This window comes from Lucilia cuprina, chromosome 3 (assembly GCF_022045245.1).
Source record: "Lucilia cuprina isolate Lc7/37 chromosome 3, ASM2204524v1, whole genome shotgun sequence".
NCBI lineage: Eukaryota > Metazoa > Arthropoda > Insecta > Diptera > Calliphoridae > Lucilia > Lucilia cuprina.
Genome location: NC_060951.1, coordinates 45,656,324 through 45,677,468, shown reverse-complemented (window position 1 = coordinate 45,677,468; position 21,145 = coordinate 45,656,324). Strand labels below are relative to the sequence as shown.

General features: G+C 29.1%; 1 protein-coding gene across 6 annotated transcripts in view; it reads right to left on the bottom strand.

Annotated features, from left to right (window-relative positions):
- Positions 1–21,145, bottom strand: part of LOC111677722 (GATA zinc finger domain-containing protein 14) — a 92,444-nt gene that overhangs the window by 5,067 nt on the left and 66,232 nt on the right. For all 6 annotated transcript variants that reach the window (XM_023438910.2, XM_023438909.2, XM_046947439.1 and 3 more), the window contains 4 exons: positions 20,274–20,456; positions 18,943–20,148; positions 18,352–18,883; positions 17,865–18,203 (listed from right to left, as the gene is read on the bottom strand). In XM_023438910.2, coding sequence (XP_023294678.2) covers positions 17,865–18,203; positions 18,352–18,883; positions 18,943–20,148; positions 20,274–20,456 — 2,260 coding nt within the window. The remainder of the gene's footprint in view (positions 1–17,864; positions 18,204–18,351; positions 18,884–18,942; positions 20,149–20,273; positions 20,457–21,145) is intronic.

Here is a 21,145-nt window from a genome sequence, read left to right as displayed (position 1 = left end):
GCGGAGTCTATATATATATTTTTTTTATAATAATTATAAATATTCAAAAACTGTTTCTATTTACTTTTTAATCTTAATAAAGCATGTATCCCATTTATCTATGTAGCTAATGCATTTTAAAGTTTATTACCGAAGTATGAGTAAATGTATTCTATTAAGTTACTTGCAACTATGTTTATATCTTTTAGTTACAGATAATCAAAGTCGTGGCATGCATTTGAAATGTGCAACAGACCGTTTTTTTACTTCTTTTATTTGTTGTTTGTAGTGTTTATGTTGAATTTGTTGTTCCGAAAAGAGAATTATTTATGGCATCTAATCATGTCTTTGGTGTGAAAAAATCAGACAAAATATAAAGATGGATAACATTTTAATTAATTAAAATGAACTTTTGAGGATTAGGTCAGTGCGTAGCATTGTTCTGAAACTCCAAGTTCATAATTAAAAAAAATAATTGACACAATTTTCTAATTCGTATATAATCTAGATCACTATTGTAGAGATTGCTAATATTGATTCAAATCTTAATCGATTTTAATGTTTTACTTCTGTTCTAAATACTTTCGAGTACATTTAATTTAATTTTAGTTATAATTCTTGTTTAGTACCGTTTTAGTTCCAGTTCAGATTTAAATTATTTGTTAGCTCAGTTCTATTTCTGTTCTATTTCAGTTCTAGTTCAGTTCAAGATCAGTTCTAGTTCAGTTCTAGTTCAGTTCTAGATCAGTTCTAGTTCAGTTCTAGTTCAAGATCAGTTTCAGTTCAGTTCTAGTTCAGTTCTAGTTCAAGTTCAGTTTTAGTTCAAGTTCAATTCTAGTCCAGTTCAAGTTCAGTTCTAGTTTATTTCTAGTTCAGTTCTAGTTCAGTTCTAGTTCAGTTCAGTTCTAGTTCAGTTCTAGTTCAGTTCTAGTTCAGTTCTAGTTTAGTTCTAGTTCAGTTTTAGTTCAGTTCTACTTCAGTTCTAGTTCAGTTCTAGTTCAGTTCTAGTTCAGTTCTAGTTCAGTACTAGTTCAGTTCTAGTTCAGTTCTAGTCCAGTTCTAGTTCAGTTCTAGTTTAGTTCTAGTTCATTTCTAGTTCAGTTATAATTCAGTTCTAGTCCAGTTCTAGTTCAGTTCTAGTTCAGTTCTTGTTCTGTTCTAGTTCAGTTCTAGTTCAGTTCTAGTTCTAGTTCAGTTCTAGTTCAGTTCTAGTTCAGTTCTAGTTCAGTTCTAGTTCAGTTCTAGTTCAGTTCTAGTTCAGTTCTAGTTCAGTTCTAGTTCAGTTCTAGTTCAGTTCTAGTTCAGTTCTAGTTCAGTTCTAGTTCAGTTCTAGTTCAGTTCTAGTTCTAGTTAAGTTCTAGTTAAGTTCTAGTTTAGTTATAGTTCAGTTCTAGTACAGTTCTAGTTCAGTTCTAGTTCAGTTCTAGTTCAGTTCTAGTTCAGTTCTAGTTCAGTTCTAGTTCAGTTCTAGTTCAGTTCAGTTCCAGTTAAGTTCTAGTTAAGTTTAAGTTAAGTTCTAGTTCAGTTCTAGTTCAGTTCTAGTTCAGTTCTAGTTTAGTTCTAGTTTAGTTCAGTTCTAGTTTAGTTCAGTTCTAGTTTAGTTCAGTTCTAGTTTAGTTCAGTTCTAGTTTAGTTCAGTTCTAGTTTAGTTCAGTTCTAGTTTAGTTCAGTTCTAGTTCAGTTCTAGTTTAGTTCTAGTTTAGTTCTAGTTCAATTCTAGTTTAGTTCAGTTCTAGTTCAGTTTTAGTTCAGTTCTAGTTCAGTTCTAGTTCAATTCTAGTTCAGTTCTAGTTTAGTTCTAGTTCATGTTCAGTTCTAGTTCAGTTCTCTTTCAGTTCTAGTTCATTTCAAGTTCAGTTCTAGTTCAGTTCTCGTTCAGTTCTAGTGGAGTTCTAGTTCAGTTATCGTTCAGTTCTAGTTAAGTTCTAGTTCAGTTTTAGTTCCGTTCTAGTTTAGTTTTCGTTCAGTTCTAGTTCCATTCTTGTTCAGTTCTTTTATAGCTCTATATGAGTGGTAATGTAGTTCTAGTTCAATTCTAGTTCAATTAGTTCTAGTTCACTTAAAGTATAGTTCTAGTTCAGTTCTAGTTTACTTTAAGTTTAAATCAGTTCTAGTTTAGTTCAAGTTTCACCATAAATTTGGATTAGTTTTGAACCAGTAATAATCCTTGGAGGAGTACTCTTAACACGCGTGTGCATAGTGGTTTCGATTTTTGCAGAGTTTTACGTACATATTTTTTCATATTCAATTAATCTTTAATAAACAAATGATTAAAATAAATATTGGAGAAATTCTTCCGTTTTAAAAGCAAAAAAAAATCTCATTTCACCACCCACAATCTTGTTCATGATACAATAGACACATGAACAAATTAAAAAGCCTTGAACTCTACTCAAATACATTAACAAGTTTACATGTTAAAACGCCTTTTGGTGTAAAAATACCAAACATCAACAATTTTCCTTTTTTTTAGTGAACATAAACATTTCTTTAATAGTTTAAACTTGCACTTAAGTATTTATGTATGTTTGGCTTTATCTATTACAACTATGAACATATATAAAATGCACTTAAAACGCATATATGCACATACATATGTATGTATATAGAAACGTTCATTAAATTAAAAAAAAAACCAAGAAAAAAACTTAGATATGGACACTTAAAAAATATCCAGAGGTTGCATTTAACAACCAAATACCAGCTCGCTTGCAGCTCGTATGCTTGTTATTTTTGTTTAATGCATATTTTTTTTGCTGCAATAAACTGAACTGTTTTGTGAAAGTTATGGTAGCAACAATACGCTCAGCTTGCAACATATAAAACTTAAAACTCCACAAAAAAAAGTTTAACAAGTTTAGCGCTATTTTCTAAACAATTTCCAAACAACTTTTCACACAACTGTTAGTTTTTTTTTTGTATAATATTACTTTTTTCAAATCGTTTTTTTATGATTTAAACGAAATGTTTTATTTTAATGTTTTTTTTTTGGGGTAAAATTAAGTAAGAGGAGAATACAGTTTCTTTGGGATCATATTAAAAGTTTATGTTTAGTTTTCCTGTTAATACGATGTTTCTTTGGACTTTGATGTTTCAGACAGGAACAACTTTGAATGTCTTATTTTAAAACTCATGCTACGGGAGGCCTAAAAGTTTGCACAGTCTTATATCTCTGATGTTATTACTACACTGAAAAAAATCCATGCTTAATATATACGAAAAATGTCATACATTGTACGAATCGTTCGTTGTTTCGCACCACGAAATTCTTTCGTAATATATACGAAATTGTATGAAATATTTTAGTATAATGCAAAATTTTCTTGAAAATATTAATTTACATAAATTGAAAAAAAGGGAATTTTGAATAAATATGGTAAAATTTACGAAATATTAATTTATTCAAACATTTTTGTTCGTTTTAAAATAATTTTTCTAATTTTAGTTCAAAATTATTCTCCACACGAATTTTCAATTTTTTTATGAAAATAATTCGAGAATAATATTATACTTTTTCTTAAATTTTATAAAAATGTTGTAGTTTTATTAAATCATAATATAATTAATATCATTATGTTTAATTTCGCTAAAATTTAAGAACAAAATATTACGAAAGGTTTTAGTACTTTCGTAAAAATAGAAAGGGGTTTTATTAAATAATATTTCGTATTATACACGAAATTTTTGTAAATATTACGAAATTTTTTTTCGTAAAGTTGAGCATGGATTATTTTCAGTGTACTAATAAATACAAGAAATTTGACCCGACATCAAGTTTTAAAAAATAGAATATCCTTAAAGATAACTAAGGTGATTCAAAAACCTTCCATTTGATATGTATGTATTATGTTTTTATATTCGAAAATATGCTGATTTTTGAAACTGTTTAAGTTCTTCGCTGGGACATATTATTTTAATTAGAATTGTTTGATAAAAAACTGGTTTTGCTTAAGCATTATGGAAATACTTTTCATGGAATAGTTTTGGAACTAGTTTTACAAAAATTATATTTATTTGTTTATAAATACCCAGCAAAAATAAAACAAAGAACTTCCAAAAGAATAACATATATCATCACTTCAAAAGAAGCACTAAGCAAAGGCATATTTTTTGGTACTCAATTTTTTTGAATTGAATTAATTTTATTTTGGAGTTTATTTATAAATGCGTGTAATTTATTTATTTATGTTAATATAAGGGTTCTATAAATCGACATTCGAATAATTAAACAATCGACTTTTTGTCGAAAAAAGTCGTATTCGACTATTTTGTTCTAATAAAGTCTATAACTCGACTATCGTCTATGAAAAAAGTCGAAAGGTTTATATTGTAAATAAATGTCCAAAAAATCGAAAAGTCAGAAAAAGTCGAAAAGTCGGAAAAAATCAAGATAAGTTCGAAAAAGTCGGAAAAATCGAAATAAGTTCGAAAAAAGTCGAAAAGTGTTATTTTTGTCTGAGATGTTCCAAAAGACAATTTTTTTTGGTTGGAAATAAGTTTTGTTGTTAGTAGAGTTATTTATAGAATATTTATAAAAAAGTCGACACAGACTGGGGTTGAACTCTGTACTTTCTGTTCAAAATTTCTTTCCTTTGGAAGAAATATGAAAAAATCACAAAAACCTCAAAAAAAAATTTTTTTTTTTGACCCAGCCATATATTGATTCCAGGACAAAAGTTTTGAAAAAAAAAGTCCAAAACTCTAAAATAGTTGGAAAAACTCGAAAATAGTTGAAAATCGAAGAAAGTCGAAAAAAAACATAAAAAAGTCGAAAAACGTCGGGAAATGTCGAAAATAGTCGACAAAAAAACGTCGCAAAATCTGAAAAAGTCGACTATTTATAAAGTACTAAAAGTCGACTTTTATTTAAATAAAAAAAGTCGAGAAGCCAAAATATCGACTTTTCATAAAATGCAAAAAGTGGAAAAATCGACTTTTGACTAAATGCAAAAGTCGACTTTTTCTTTTAACTGTAGAACCCTATTTAATATGATCTGAGTCAAATTAGTTGTATTAAGGAGTGAGATCGAAAAATTCTTAACACACGTTTTTCATTACATTTTTCAACCAAAGTATTATTTGATTTTTTTTTTGATTAAGTTACCTTTGAAAAACATGTCAGTTATTATGTGTAATGTTAATTATATTAAGTTTTTTGTTAATCTGATTAAAATGAGTGACCAGAAAAAAGTGCGTACTGAAATTATTAAATATTTTCAACTAAACCCAACTTGGTCTTACAAAAAGTTGGCCAAGCATACAAAGGTCTGCCGTCAAACTGTTTCCAATGTTATTAAACAGTACCGGGAGAACTTGTCAGTTGATAGAAAACCTGGTTCAGGTAGAAGGAATGGTCCACATGATGTTTCTAAAGCCAAAAAATAGAACGCATTTTCAAAAGAGCTCCCAACACATCCGGTAGGAAAGCAGCTCGGTTAGCTCAGTGCTCGGACTATTTGGTACGAAAAGTTAAAGCTAATGCAGGCTTAAAAACATACAAGGCACAAAAAGTTCTTGACAGGAACGCTGCTAAAAATTTAGAGGCCAAAATCAGAGCAAGGAAATTGAAGTCAAGTTTTATAAAAAAATATTCTTGCTGCATAATGGATGACGAAACGTATGTTCTGGCAGATTTTTCGCAACTTCCAGGTCAAAAGTTTTATGTTGCTGGTGCTCGAGGGAATGTTGAAGAAAAGTTTAGGACCCAAAAGCAGACAAAATTTCCCAGAAAGTTCTTGGTATGGCAAGCAATATGCAGTTGCGGCAAAAGAAGCCAATCATTTGTTACAACGGGCTCTATAAATACCGAAATTTACATCAAGGAATGTTTACAAAAAAGGCTGCTTCCATTCATAAGACTTCATAATGTGTCCACTTATTTTTGGCCTGACTTGGCATCCTGTCACTATGGTAAACAAGCCCTAGAGTGGTACAAGAACAATAATGTGGTATTTGTACCAAGAGAGGCAAATCCTCCAAACTGCCCGGAGCTAAGGCCAGTGGAGAAATATTGGGCTCTTGTTGAAAGAGAATTGAAGAGTACAAAAAAGGTGTCCAAAAGTGTGGTAGATTTTAAACGGAGATGGACTACATGTTCGAGCAAAGTGACAGAAAGCACTATAAAAACGTTAATGGAAGGGTTTCCGAAAAGGGTTCAAAATTTCATCACTAGCGATTAAAACTATAAAAATATTTTTTTTTTTGTAAATTGTAATAATAATTTGAATCAAATAAAAAAAAAAATAAAGCTGTAAGTTTAGTGGTTTCTTTTTTATAAACATATATGTATGTTAAGAATTTTTCGATCTCACTCCTTATATAATGAATGACTTCAGATGTAGTGAATTTGGAATCAAATAAAAAGGACATCCCACCTATTCTTTTTCAGTACTTCAACTCTTTTCTAAATTCTACTTCATGTTTTTTTTTGCTGGGTATTAACCATTGAAAATAGTTTTATGATATCGTTTTAGAAACAGTTCTGGAAATAAGTCTTATTTAAATGATTTTTAGTATTTTTACATATTTTGTAAGACAAAAACTTAATTGTTGAGTAAAAATTTTAATTAATCTTAGAAAATCTCCATTTTATAGCAATTGTTAAATTTTTACAGGGATCAAGAATCAAGCGTTCTTGGATTAATTTAGATAGATTTCAATAGAATGATAGTTTTAACTTTGAATCGAGTATAAATCGATTCAAGCCAAGTACAAATTAGCCTAGTTAAAACTTTTTGGGATCAAAATGATCCCAGCATGACTTGTTTTAAGAATTTTTTCTTATAATAAACTTTTTTAATAAAATTGTTTTCACGCTATTGTGACATTACAAATTTTGTCAAAAACTGTTTTATTTTAAACACAAGTATCCCGATATTATGACGAAAATCAAGGTTTCGACTTTTTTAATATATATATATAATATTTTATCTTTATTATTGGGGAAATATATAAAAAAAATCTTATATGATATTGAAATTTGTACAAAGATGTAAATCAATCAGAAAAGTTACACTTACAAACATTTGAAAGAAGAAAGAGAATAAATTAAACTTAAACAGATTAAGAACTTTCTCCATAACTATATATGGCCAACTCCCAGGAAGTTTATTCTCTTTTGCATGCGGGAACAAACTTTCTGAGAATTTATTTATTTATACAGAATAGGCCTTAATGATCGATCGATTAAGTCGTTGACGCTCACTCGAAAATGATGAATCGTTAAATTTCTCGAATATAAATTTTAATCAAAAATGTTGTTGATATAATGAAACTATATTATTTTTATTAAAAAAATATATATTATACACCGATTAATAGTGAATGAAATATTAAAAAAATAACACTATAGATGTCATTTGTATCTACGAACGGCCGTGCTCGATGTCTATAACCGTCATTTACTACAACGTGTTAATTTGTAATAATATATAAGTAATAATCTGAAGCCATTTTAAAAGATAATCTTTTTAATTTTTCCCAAAATTATTGAAAGCTATTAGTAAATATCTATGATATCATATCATATCACAGTAATAATTGACTAACTGGGCAATGATGTTGTGAGAACAAAATCGGACTAACGAACATGAGATCGCAGGTTCGTATCCTCGTCCACATCTTTCTAACTCTTGATATGATATGAACATTAAGAGCTTTACTGGATTGTTAATGTATTTAATTCCAAAATCTGTAAAAATTCCAAATTTTTGTCGACCTGAATCTAAAGTCAGATTTTCTTTATTACATCAGATTTTCAAGATATTTCACCACAAGATATAGTAGCGCATTTCAGAAAAATTGCATTTAAACTTTTATATACATTTTAAAACTTCATTATTGAATTGTTTATCTAAATTTCAGTAAAATACACACGATAACATTTCATTAATGGTATTTTAAAAACAATTATTTAGTTTTCCCACCATAAACAATGATTTTATTTAAAAATAAAGTGTTTTTATAATTTAATTTAATTTTATATTATTTCTTTTAATTATATAAATTAATGTTTGTTTATGCCACTAAAAGCTTTACTTAAAGCTCATTAAAAACAAATTTACATAAAATGCAACATAAATTTTAAAACAAAAAATTTATAAAAAAAAAGCAATAAAACACTTACAACGCAAATGAAAAAATTGAAATTGCGCCAAACGCAAAGTAAAATAATTTTTGCGCGAACACTTTTTTTGACCCAACATGAGGTCAGTTTTTATTCTACACACACACACAAACACAGAAGTACACTCAAATATTTACAATAAATCCAAGAGTTTTCTTTTGTGTAATAAGTTTATTAAAGGAAACTGATTTATTTCAAATTGGCATTACCGGATATACTGTTGATTTGCGGAACAACTACGAAAAATTATTACGAAATTATTTAAATATTTCTTTTTTTCTTCTTTTACGAATTTAAAGCGTTTACTTTTTTAGCGTAAGAGTTGACGTTATAGCGTTAATGTTAAGACTGACATGGTGTTTGGGTGCCTAATGCCACTGACACCACTGCTGTCGCTGCTGCTGACAAACACAAAAGTTGCCCCAAACTGAAAGCCATAAATTGTACAACAAAACAAATAAAATAAAATAATAGAAAAAACACTTACAAAATACCACAGCAACAACTCTATGACAAACTACAAACATGGAATAATACATTAGTTAAGTAAATAACCGTCCATATCCCAAAGACACATAGTCTATCTCATATTGTAGTTATCTATCCCAAAACACTACAATCAACTAAATAAGTTACATATTTACTAACTAACTTGACTGCTAAGTAAATTGTCTGTATGTGGAAAAATTTCAAAAAAAAAAAAAAATTGAATAGAAAAAAGATTTATGCGAACTCATTCAATACATAGTAGTCTCATACTCATAACCATCCATCCCCAAACAACATCCCAGTCCATCCATATCAAGGCAAATCTGGTTGAGTTTATAATTCAGCTTGAACTTCATTTACACATTGTTGTTGGTTGGTTGGTTGTCGTACTGACAACATCTTTGCAATAACAACTAACAACATTCACTTTCATTTGTGGTAACGCCGGATGACAAGTTTTTATTCATTTTTTTAAGTTTTATCTGCCTTTGCTGTTTTTTTTTTATTTTTTGTTAAATAATTTGCTATTGTAGTTGCTGTTATAATTTCTTTTGTTATTTTTTTAAACTATTGCTTTTATTTATTAATAAATATATTTATTAATATTTCATCAATGTTTTCTATTATTATTGTATTTGTTTTTATTAAATATTATTGTCAACATGCCTTCAATACACCACCATTATATTGTGTTTTCTATAGTTGTTGCTATTAAAGTCAATCGAGCATAATCAATTTATACATTGTCATTGCTTTTGTTGTCCATTTAAACACCTATGGTACTGCTGAAATATGTGTGTGTGTTTGTAAAAAAAAATTCGTTACGATTTCATTTTTAAAAACTTTAAATTTTCATCCAACAGCTGCTCTTTTGACTTGTCTAAAATACAATTTTTAAGAAAGTAATCTTACCAGTCTTACTGCAGTTAAATTGCTGTGTTTTTTATTAAAAATGTCAATTAAATCGATATCAGTTGAATTGCTATAATTATTGAAATTGTTTGTGGAAAATATTTTGTAACACTTTTTTATTGATTAGAGATTATTTTAGATAGATAGAAATAGATTGCTAGATAGATAGGTAGGTAGATAGATAGATGGATAGATAGATAGAAAGATAGATATATAAATAGATATATAGATAAATAGATAAATATATAGATAGATAGATAGATAGATAGATAGATAGATAGATGGATAGATAGAAAGATAGATAGATAGATAGATAGATAGATAGATAGATAGATAGATAGATAGATAGATAGATAGATTGATAGATAGATAGATAGATAGATAGATAGATAGATAGATAGATAGATAGATAGATAGATATATAGATAGATAGATAGATAGATAGATAGATAGATAGATAGATAGATAGATAGATAGATAGATAGATAGATAGATAGATAGATAGATAGATAGATAGATTGATGGATAGATAGATAGATTTATTTTTTTAAATGTTTTTTAAAAGTTTTCCATTTCTCTGCAAATGGGCAAGTTTATTCGACTTGTTTCATGACACCCCAGTTAAAATCAATGTCAAACGAAATCAAAAACAAGTAATTATAGTCGGGCGAGGCCGATCATATAATACTCTACACCTGTTACAAATGTGATTTAGTTTTCGTAATAAAACATTAAAGTTGAATTGGACCTTGCCTCAGATATATTTAAGCCATTTATTGTTTAATAAAACTTTAGACATTTAAGTCAAATTTTGAAGGGGGAATTTTATAGGGGCTAGGGTCAAATGGACCTATATTAACTATTTTCAATAGGCTTCGTCTACGGTACCATAAAAAATCATGTGCCAAATTTCATTGAATTATCGCTAAAATTGCGACCTGTAGTTTGATTACAAGTTTTACAAGCCCTATTCGGGGTTTCAGTTGTATGGGGGCTAGGTGAAATAATGGACCGATTTTAACCATTGTCAAAAGGTTACATCCCTGGGACAATAGAAGATCATGTACCAAATTTGATTGACCTGTAGTTTGATAACAAGGTTTACATGGACGTTCGGACATAGCTAAAACGACTCAGAAAATGATTCTAATCCGATTGGCATACTTTAAAACACTAAAGTAGTAGTAGAGTATAATAAAAAAATATTTTAACAAAAAATTTTACAAAATATGTTTAAAATGCAAATATTCAAATTCAAAAATTAACAATAGTTAACAGATTTATTAAATGCACAATGAGTTTGTTCAAGTTTGCCAGTCTAAATAGTCGCTCAAACTTACAAGGGTTGTGCAAATCAATTTCCATAATGGAAACATGAACAGGTTGCACAGTTTACGGGGAGTTTGAACGTTTAAATGAAAATCCTTAATATGTTATTTACTTTAAATGTAGTCAGATACAAAATAATACTTTTTTCTGTTTTTTATTAAAACTCCTTTAAACTTAAAACTTTCACAGGAAATTGAGCAAAGTTATCTTAATATTGCAACTGACAAAATTTTTCCAATTTTACAGCCTACATAAAACTGTCACAAAAAACTATTTACAAACGACCAATTTTCAAATAGTGCAAGAGCTAATAACATGTAACGTTAAACTGAAATACATCTGAAGCGAAAAACTAATTATTATTCATACACAAACATTACACAATCAAATTTCCTCAAATATCCTGCGGTATAAAGCTGCAAAATTGAAAACTATTAGGAAAAATGACCGGCTATTAAGAGAGAAAAAAAAATCATTATAATAATTTTCCTTGTATTACCCAAAGTAAAGCCTCTTGAAACCAGTTTAAAGCTATTGCCATTGTACTCTATATATAGGAATATGATCTTGTATTCATATACAACAAGTTTAAAATGTTTCTATAACAAGTTCCAGATTTGCAAATGGCAAAAACAAAATGAACATGAGGAGGTGAATGTAAAAAATTTCTGAAAAAGGAAAACAATTTTTAACTTTCATATGTTTACAGATTTAAATATACATGTGTATGTACATATGTATATACATGTGCATGTATATAAGTGCAGCAATGTGGATGAATCTGTAAAATTACAAGCTTTGAATACAAAAACCTTTTTTGGTCTGAATAATTTTAATTAAAAATTTTGTTATACATTGTGTATAATTATTTAGGTTTTTTGCATTATTTTTATTTTTGAAAAATATTCACCACATCATTTGTTAATCGAAATAATTCTCATACTTTGACATATAATTTTTTAAATTTGTTTGATATTTCACTATATTTCCTGTTTCAGTTTTGATGTTTTTCTCAAAATAATAACGTGAACTAGATACAAATTATATGCAATATTGTTTTCAGTAAATATGGGTAATATGCTACACGTTTTATGTTACAACATAAATTTATGTACATACATATTGTTTTTTGATGGAAAATATTTTGTTGGGAAAATTATATTATAAGTGAATGAAAACATTATCGTTGTTGAATTTTTGTAAGAAATTGTAGTTGATAATAATTAAAACCAATCATGAATGAAAGAAACAAAATTTTGAAAATTGTTTTATTTAAGAAAATATGTACTTAATGTTTTTTTTTTATTACTGAAACCAAAACAAAGCAGGAATAACACATTAAGTATGATGTTATTGACAAAATCAGAGCTTTTTCCCCATTCAAATGGTGGTTTTTTGAATGTCTGCATTTTTCATCATAAAATTATACTTAAAAGGCCCGGTTGAACCCATTTATCTATCTATCTATCTATCTATCTATCTATCTATCTATCTATCTATCTATCTATCTATCTATCTATCTATCTATCTATCTATCTATCTATCTATCTATCTATCTATCTATCTATCTATCTATCTATCTATCTATCTATCTATCTATCTATCTATCTATCTATCTATCTATCTATCTATCTATCTATCTATCTATCTATCTATCTATCTATGTATCTATCTATCTTGTTTTTACTTTTACTTTGCTTCTGTCTTCACTCTAAATTTGGTGGCAATCAAATTAGCAAGCTCTTGCCATCAGACACAAAATCTACTAGATTGTAAATAAAATTAAAAAATTACTCTTTGATTGCAAATATTCATTTGATGTACAAATTTTGTTGGTAAAAATTTAAAACATGATCATTTAAAATTTCTATAAAAATTTCGCAAAACACTAAACCAAAATTCATCTAAAGATATTGCAACAATGCATTTTAAAAAACTATTTAATAGACATAACACCTCTAAAACATGATAGACGACCATTTTATCTAAGACATGCAATCTATCATTTATATCTTGTTTATATTAACACAACATGTATCCAAATTGTAATCGAAAGACTGAATATTTATTAAGTATTTTCGCCAAACTAAATGATCTGCTGTCAAATTGTAAGGCATAATTGTTAGCAAATAATTTCAATAATCTTTTTGTCATCTATCATATTTTATTTATTTTTTAAATTTTATATATTCGATGTGTATTTTTATAAGCAAAATTAATTGACTATTAAATTTAAATTAAACATACATATAAATACCCAGTCATTACACGGCTTAAATGGTTATTTTTTTGGTATTGAAATTTTAATCATCAAACAAACCTGTCATAATAATAATAAGACTAGAAAAAAGTCAACAAATATAAACAATTTCTTTTTAACTATTATTGAGGTCCCTGACATTGGTCATTTGTACATACATACGATACAAACAAGATTCGAAAAACAAACTATTACATTGTTCAACATAATTACACACTCACAGACAAAAGTAAATATGTACAAAAATATATTTCAATATACATGTACGTGGAGTTTTTTTTTCAAAAGTACTCAGGAACTACTTGAAAATAACATAAATAAATCAATTAATTGAAATTTATAAAATAAACACGAATTGGCTGCTGAGGAAGATCGAAGATTTAAGTTACGATGTGTGGTTAATGCAGCAGCATACTTCTTTGGAAATTTGTAAAAATGTATGTATTTCCTACCACAGCGAAATTTATACTTGTTTTTAAACATTAGATTTTTATCTATTTAAATTCAAAGTCAAGACAAGACAATTTTTTTTCCACAGGTTTGTTGTTTACTTTTATTATAACTTATTTATTTAACCTTTTTTATTATGAAATTAATAAATCTAATTTCAAAAAAATATCAGCTGCCATTTTTAATGTTTGCTTCTTAAGTCTTTTGTTTTGAAGGTATTTTTTGATAATATGTTAATATAATCTTTTGTTTCCGTAAAAAAATACAATTATTAAAATTCAAAATATTAAAATATTCGCTCTTTTGATATTTTGTTTTACTGTAAACCATCACCATCGCAATCACTTATTCGTAACAGTTTTATTTAATTTTAAATGTTACTGTTGTTTCTTTATAAAAATTGTTTATGAATTTGCCATTTTTTTTTCGCTACAAAACTGCAAATCAAAAAACAATACAACATACAATAACCTTACTAATGTTCAACTTAAAAATGGGTCACATACGAATTTATTAAGATTCAAAATTGATATCAAAATTATTGATTATTTTTCTTCAAGGACAATTGTTTTAATCAATAACACTATGTGAATTTTTTAAGTCATGGTTGAATAACCATATACGCACACTACTATATGATAGAAGACCAAAAATAAGAAGACCCGTGTCTTCCAGTTTTGCGCAAAGTCATGCACTTTTTTTTTAGTTATAAGCCCCCAAAGATTTGGGGCCTCGGTGTCAATTTTGAAAAAAGTGATAATTTTCTCAGGTTCACATCTTGCAAACCGTTCGGAATTTTGATTTACTCTCTGAGGGAATGTTATTGCTCTTATCACAAAGATATACCAAAATTGTGAACATATAAAGTCAAAATATTATCTTCATGATCAGATTCGCAAAAAATTTTTTTAATTTTTTTCCTTGTTCAGGCTTATAAGTAGCAAACCGTTTAAAATTTAAGAAAACAGTTAACTACAAAAATGTACCTAAGATCTTAATTAACAACAAGTACAAGTACATTTTAAAATGGACTAAACCAAATGCAAATTAATTTTTGAAATATTTTTCTGTATGAGCTAAAAATTACGACAAAATGACAAAGCGAAAACAAAATGCCTCTCAAACCCACTAAAAATTATTTTGTTGGCCAGAAATATTCTACAATTTTTTTTAATTATTTTTCCTGCAATCAGCTCAAAATTACGGATTTTTCGAAACCCATTTCAAAAAAAATCGAAAAAGTTCTATTTTTCAAAAATTAAACTGAGGTCAGGATTTTCAATCAAATTCAGGAAATTTTTAACTTTTTAGACTTAAATATCATTCATCATTCCTAAGAAGTTCATATGTTCTAGAAACTTGTTTATTGAGATCTTAGGTACATTTTTGTAGTTAACTGTTTTCTTAAATTTTAAACGGTTTGCTACTTATAGGTCTAAAAAAGGAAAATAATGTAAAACAAATTTAATTTTTGAAGATTCTGATCATGAAGACAACGTTTTTTTTTTTTTAATTTATATGTTCACAATTTTGGTTCTTTGTGATAAGAGCAACAACATTTCCTCAGAGAGTAAATCAAAATTAGTGTTGCACTGTGTAATCATTTTATTGTGAGATTAGTTGGTAATTTCCATACTTTTTAAATTAAATTATACAAAATAAGTAAGAGCCAATCTTAAGAAGAGGGATTAGAAATAGTAATTGCAAAACGATTTAGTACTAAAAAGTCTACTTTTATGGGTTTCCACTTAATCCAGGCTCTACACAATTAATTTCATGTTTCTAGGTTCAATAATATAGACATTTCAAAAAGTACCTTTTATAAAACGAAAAAGTACTAAAAAGTCCCCTTTTATGTGTTCTAGGTTAAAGATTATAGGAAATTTAAAAAAGTACCTTTTGTAAAACGAAAAAGTCCCCTTTTATGTGTTCTCGGCTAATCCGGGCTCTATATACTTAATTTCGTACTTCTAAGTTCAATATTATAGATTTGAACAAAAAATACCTTTTGTGGGGCGAAAAAGTACCAAAAAGTTCCCTTGTATAGGTTCTTAGCTAGTCAAGGTCCTACAAGCTAAATATCATGTTTTTTGCGAAATAGTGCCCAAAAATCCCCTTTTACAGATTCTCATGCTTCTAGGTTCAATATTACAGAAATTTCAAAAAGTACCTTTTGTAGAACGAAAAAGTACTAAAAAGTCCCCTTTTATGTGTTCTCGTCTAATCCGGGCTATATATACTTAATTTCGTGTTTCAATATTATAGAAAATTCAAAAAGTACCTTTTGTAGAACGAAATAGTACCCAAAAATCCCCTTTTACAAATTCTCAATTAATATGGATTCTACAACACCCAATATCATAAAGCAACTACAACAACAAAATTTACCTTATGGTTATGTGTGTTGTTTGTTTATAATTTCTATCTCAGTATGAATAAAAAAATCGAAATTTTTTGTCTGATAGAATTATTGAAGATTCGGATCTTGTAGATATCTAGGGTCTTCAGAATACTGATTTACATACAATGAGACATTTTATACTTAATTTCTTATTTTTGTGCTGATGATTGTTACACCCAAATATTTGTATCCTTAAAGTGGGTATTCTTTGAGGTATACAATTCGGCTTAGACTAATATTCGGAGTACAATTTCTTAAGTATTTGGCACACATTGATACAAGGGCGAATTTTATCAGTATATAGGATAGAAGAGGGATCATTCGCCATAGGGGCATATCTGTCAATGCGAATAACTTGAAAACCAAGTAATCGATTTTATCGCATTATCAATTTTTGTTTTCATTTATCGATTATCTATCATCCCTAAAAATTTGAAACATTAACTTTACATATGATGGGAGGCAGGAATGATTGTTTTTCAAAGGGCTGTGAAAATATTTCACTGTGTGAACTTTTTTGCTAACTTTTTTAGTTTTTGTGATAGAAAAAATATATTGGTCAGTATTAAAATGTCAATAATAGTAATAAGACATAATAATATTTTCGATAATATAATTTTATGCCCGAAAAAATTGAAACTAAACCCCAGAACTGCCCGTGGGGCACATGTGCCAAATATATGGAATGCTTATGGTGTAGAACAAAATTTGGTAAAAATATAGAAAAAATCAGTAATAACTTGTTTTAATTTTTTTGTTGAGTTTTGTAAAATCAACAATAAATGTCTGGTTTATTACACTTTGTTTAATGAATTAAAGTATGAAACAGAAAAACAACTTTTTATTTTTGTAATTTTTTCTTTTATTTTACTAATGTCAAATCTGCCCCATCTCCTTGGCGCATTTACCCCGTGGATGGTTTTTGGTCAGTGCGGAAAAGTTAAAAAAAAATATGTATGAGGATGACTTGGGAAAGATTGAAAGGAATAAAACTAAAGCCAACATATCTAAGTATCCGAACCAAGAAAAAAATTAAGAATATGTATTATGGTTTTAATTTAAGGCCGCCTCAAAGAAAAAGTGGCGTATGGTCCCCCTTCTACCCTATAACTGAACTTTATGAATATTTTATAGTAATATTGTAGAAAAGTGTAAGTTGTTACTTTTTGGGTGAATAACTGAATGACCAAAAAATAACTGGTTACGAATCTGTTTATCCGACTTTTGCGGATTTGAAACTGACTTTACAGTTATTTTTTATGTTTGCTAGTCTATTTAAAAGTTAGTATATAACTCTATCTGGAATGGTGTCTACACACATGTAAATATCAAATTTCTTGAAAAACCTTCCAAAATCGATTAGGATTAGAAACACTAACTAATTCTTTATCAGATAAACGCTACAATTTCTTTTAAAAAAAATTATCTTATTGATAATGACAACTCATTATCAAGTAATGTATGAAATAACTACATTTCCTTCACACTCATTAACAAAATTTAAAAATATTTTACTGGGATTGAACATAATTATAAGCTCAAAAGCTCTATTCGGGGGCTAAGTTTGTATGGGTTCTAGACAAATAATTTTCCATAGGCTTTGTTGGTGGGTCAAAAGATGAGCATGAAGCAAATTTCATTCAAATATTATGAAAATTAAATTAAACACACAGACGGACAGACATAGCTAAATCGACTCAGAATGTGGTTTTAAGCCGATATTAAAATATAAATTCGGATAATATTTCTCAGCAGATTTATTTAAAAGTTAACAAAAATCGGAACAATATTTCGCAACAGGAGTTAATTTCAGACCGATCAATATTATTCTCCTTTTAAGATAAGTTTAAAAGGCAGTAGATCTTCGCATATAAAAATTGTATAAGAAAAAGATTTTTTGTAATAAAAAAAAAACTCACCTGATATAGTTGACATGGTGCGATTGTGATTACCACGCACCAACTCAGATGGCCTAAGAGATGGTTCTTCAACAACTTCTAAACCAGAATCTGAATCTAAACCATTGTCGGTATTTAAATTATTACTTGAACCGCGATGACAGGAATTCAATGAATTCGAATGTTCTGAATTCATGTTGTTCTTTTGGTTGTTGTTGTTGGTATTGTAAATAAGGGATTGGTGCTGCTGTTGTTGTTGGTGATGTTGCTGCTGTGCTTGCTGTTGTTGATGCTGTTGCTGAAATTGATTAAAAGGTGCTCGTAACGGAGGCGGTAAAGGTGGTGGTGGTGGACCATTAACTGGAAATAAAATCAAGATATATAAGACAGTTTCAGAAATTGAATTTAAAATAAAAAAAACGTTCTACTTTTCTTTACATATAAACATTACAAGAATTAAAGAAAATGGAGCAATATTGCTTTAACTGCAGCTGTTAGTTAAACTTACCAACTTGAGTATTTTGCATTGGAGGTGCTGAGGAAACACGTTTCAAATGTCGATTGTTGTTGCTGTTGTTATTATTATTATTACTGTTGCTATTGTTGATGGTATTACTGCTGTTGTTGTTATTTATATTACTGGATGTGTTACTATTAACACTATTGCTGCTATTGTAAATATTTTGATTGCTATTATTTACATTCGCTGTCATATTGTTGGTATTTGGTCCAGCCAATTTTGTGTTACTGCCATAGTGAGAGTTACCACTACCATTAGCATTGTTTTCTAGGTTATTGCGTATTACGGAATTCTTATTTGCCTGTTTAGTACGTTCGACTACATCTTCGGGTGGACACACACTTTCATAGGTGTCACTTTTAATGCCACTATTTAGTTGATTCTTTAGATTAACATTTTTGGTACTATAGTTGTCCTTGGAACGTTGTGCTATAGCTGCATCATATTTACCATGTAGACCAATAATGGATTGAGATTTGTTGCGATTGAGTACAGTGCTATCACGTTTGTTGTTAAGATTCTTGAGGAGAAAAAGAATGTATGAAAATTTGTTTATTCGGAAATCCTTAAAATACTTACATGATTACTATATTGTAGAACTACATCTGTGCTGCGAGTTGAAGAAGCACTAGCCGATCTGGAATGTGAACCACTATCTCTGGAGCGTGAACGTCCAATCATGTATTTCTGTTGATTCTTTCTGGCATCCTCCCTTACCAAATAGATGTCCTCATAATCATGATCATGAGCGTTAGATGCGGCTGTTGTAGTCTTTTGATTTGGTCCATTGTGTTTGTTGTTTTTATGATTATTTTGATGAATCATCAAATTACTGGAACTATTGTTGGTTGTGGCATTGGCATTAGTTTTATTATTATTCAAAATATGCGACTGACTATAGTTTTTGCTTGAGTTATTGCTGTGATTTTGCGCCATCTGCTGTTGTTGTTGTTGGGAGGGGTCTCTTTGTGGTAACTGGGGTTGAGGATGATTCGATGTGTGCCGATTAAAACTGTGATTTCTATGGGGTTGCACCTTAGGTGAATTCATACTGGAGGGTATGGACACGGATTCATCTGAACCACTGCCAGCTCCACTAGAACTGGAATGAACATCAGCTTGTATGGTTAAAGCATTAGAACTGGGTGTTGAATGGCTGGAGGATTGTTTTTGATGATGATGTTGCTTATGGGGATTTGAATGTTTAACACTACTCGAATCGGAATCGAATAAATCACGTACACGATTGTATACCACTTCCTGGGGATCGTGAAGGAAAAATGAATCACCCGACATGCTGCCACTGGGCGAGGGAGGCGTATAAATACCATTCATGCGCATGGGATTAACATAAAGCCCATCATTATTGGGTACCAACGAACCATTGTAAATCTTTTCCGAAGAGCTGCGAGAATGTTGTGATTGGGGCGTGTAGAGAGAGTCGTTAGTTTTACTGCGTGCTCCCATAGTTGATGGCGGATGTAAATAGAATGGTTCCTGATCTGAGCTCATTGATGAAGATGTTTTCGATTTGATGGTATTACTGCGACTGGTCTGTTTGCTGCTCATGGAATTGTTGCAACTGTTGTGAGAATTGTGATGACCCATTGCTGTGTTATTGCCATTTTGATGCTGTTGTTGTTGCTGAGCCTGCTGCAGCAGCTGATGTTGTTGTTGTTGCTGTTGCCTATTTGTTGAGGTTGATTTGCCATGTCTTTGTGTAGCATTTTTTTCTCTACCATTATAATCTACAGATGTTCCATGCTGCACCAATACATTAAGACACTACAAAGCCACAAGAAAATACAATGAAATTAAAACAACTTGTTTTGAGTTTGAAAGTTTGTCTTTAAATGAGCTTAACTATCTAAGCCATACATACATCATATCTCAATCTCGTTTACACTTACCTCCACTTGCTGATTTTCTGCAGCATCATTTATGGGAGATTTTCCATATTTATCCAGTGATAATTTAGCTCCATGATTCAACAACCATCTAACCACAGAGAGATGACCACGTGAGGCTGCAAAATGTAGCGGAGTAGCACCATCGCCATCACGTAAATTTGGATCAACCGCTTGATCTTGCACCTGTAAAACAATACAATTTAAAATATAAATAATTTCTTGCCACAACAATAAAAAAACTAGATTACAGTAACAAGCAAGATGTGCTGCTAAAGCTTGCAACTCAAATGTGAATGAAATACAAAATAAAAATATTATTAGGAATTTATAAAGTTCGTAATATGTCTGTACGATGCTAGTTGCAGACCAAAACTTTTCCAGTTAATTGATTAATTAAAGCAAAAAAGTTGCAGACGTCTTCAAGTGGAATAAGTACATTGTACGAATGTAGAGTAAATTGATTGATTTGTTTGTTATGATTTGAAGAAAACTTGATTCTATTTTATAGAGAATACTGCGTGAACAAGAATGCAGTTTTTACATATTTAGATACATGGATTATACATATGTACACATACTTGCTAACCCATGTTGGAATATTTTTTCTAAGCTGTGAATATAATAAAAGCCTACTTTATTATGTTGTTTTATCTATCTACAATGAACATAATGCATAACTTATATATACGAATAATTTCGTACATTGAACGAATCTTTCGTTGTTTCTCATCTAATTTATGCAAAAATTTTTGTTTGAATTTTATAAAAAAATATTGTAGTTTTATTAAATTATAATATTGTTAATTTCGCTGAAATTAAAAATCTATCTATCTATCTATCTATCTATCTATCTATTTATCTATTTATCTATC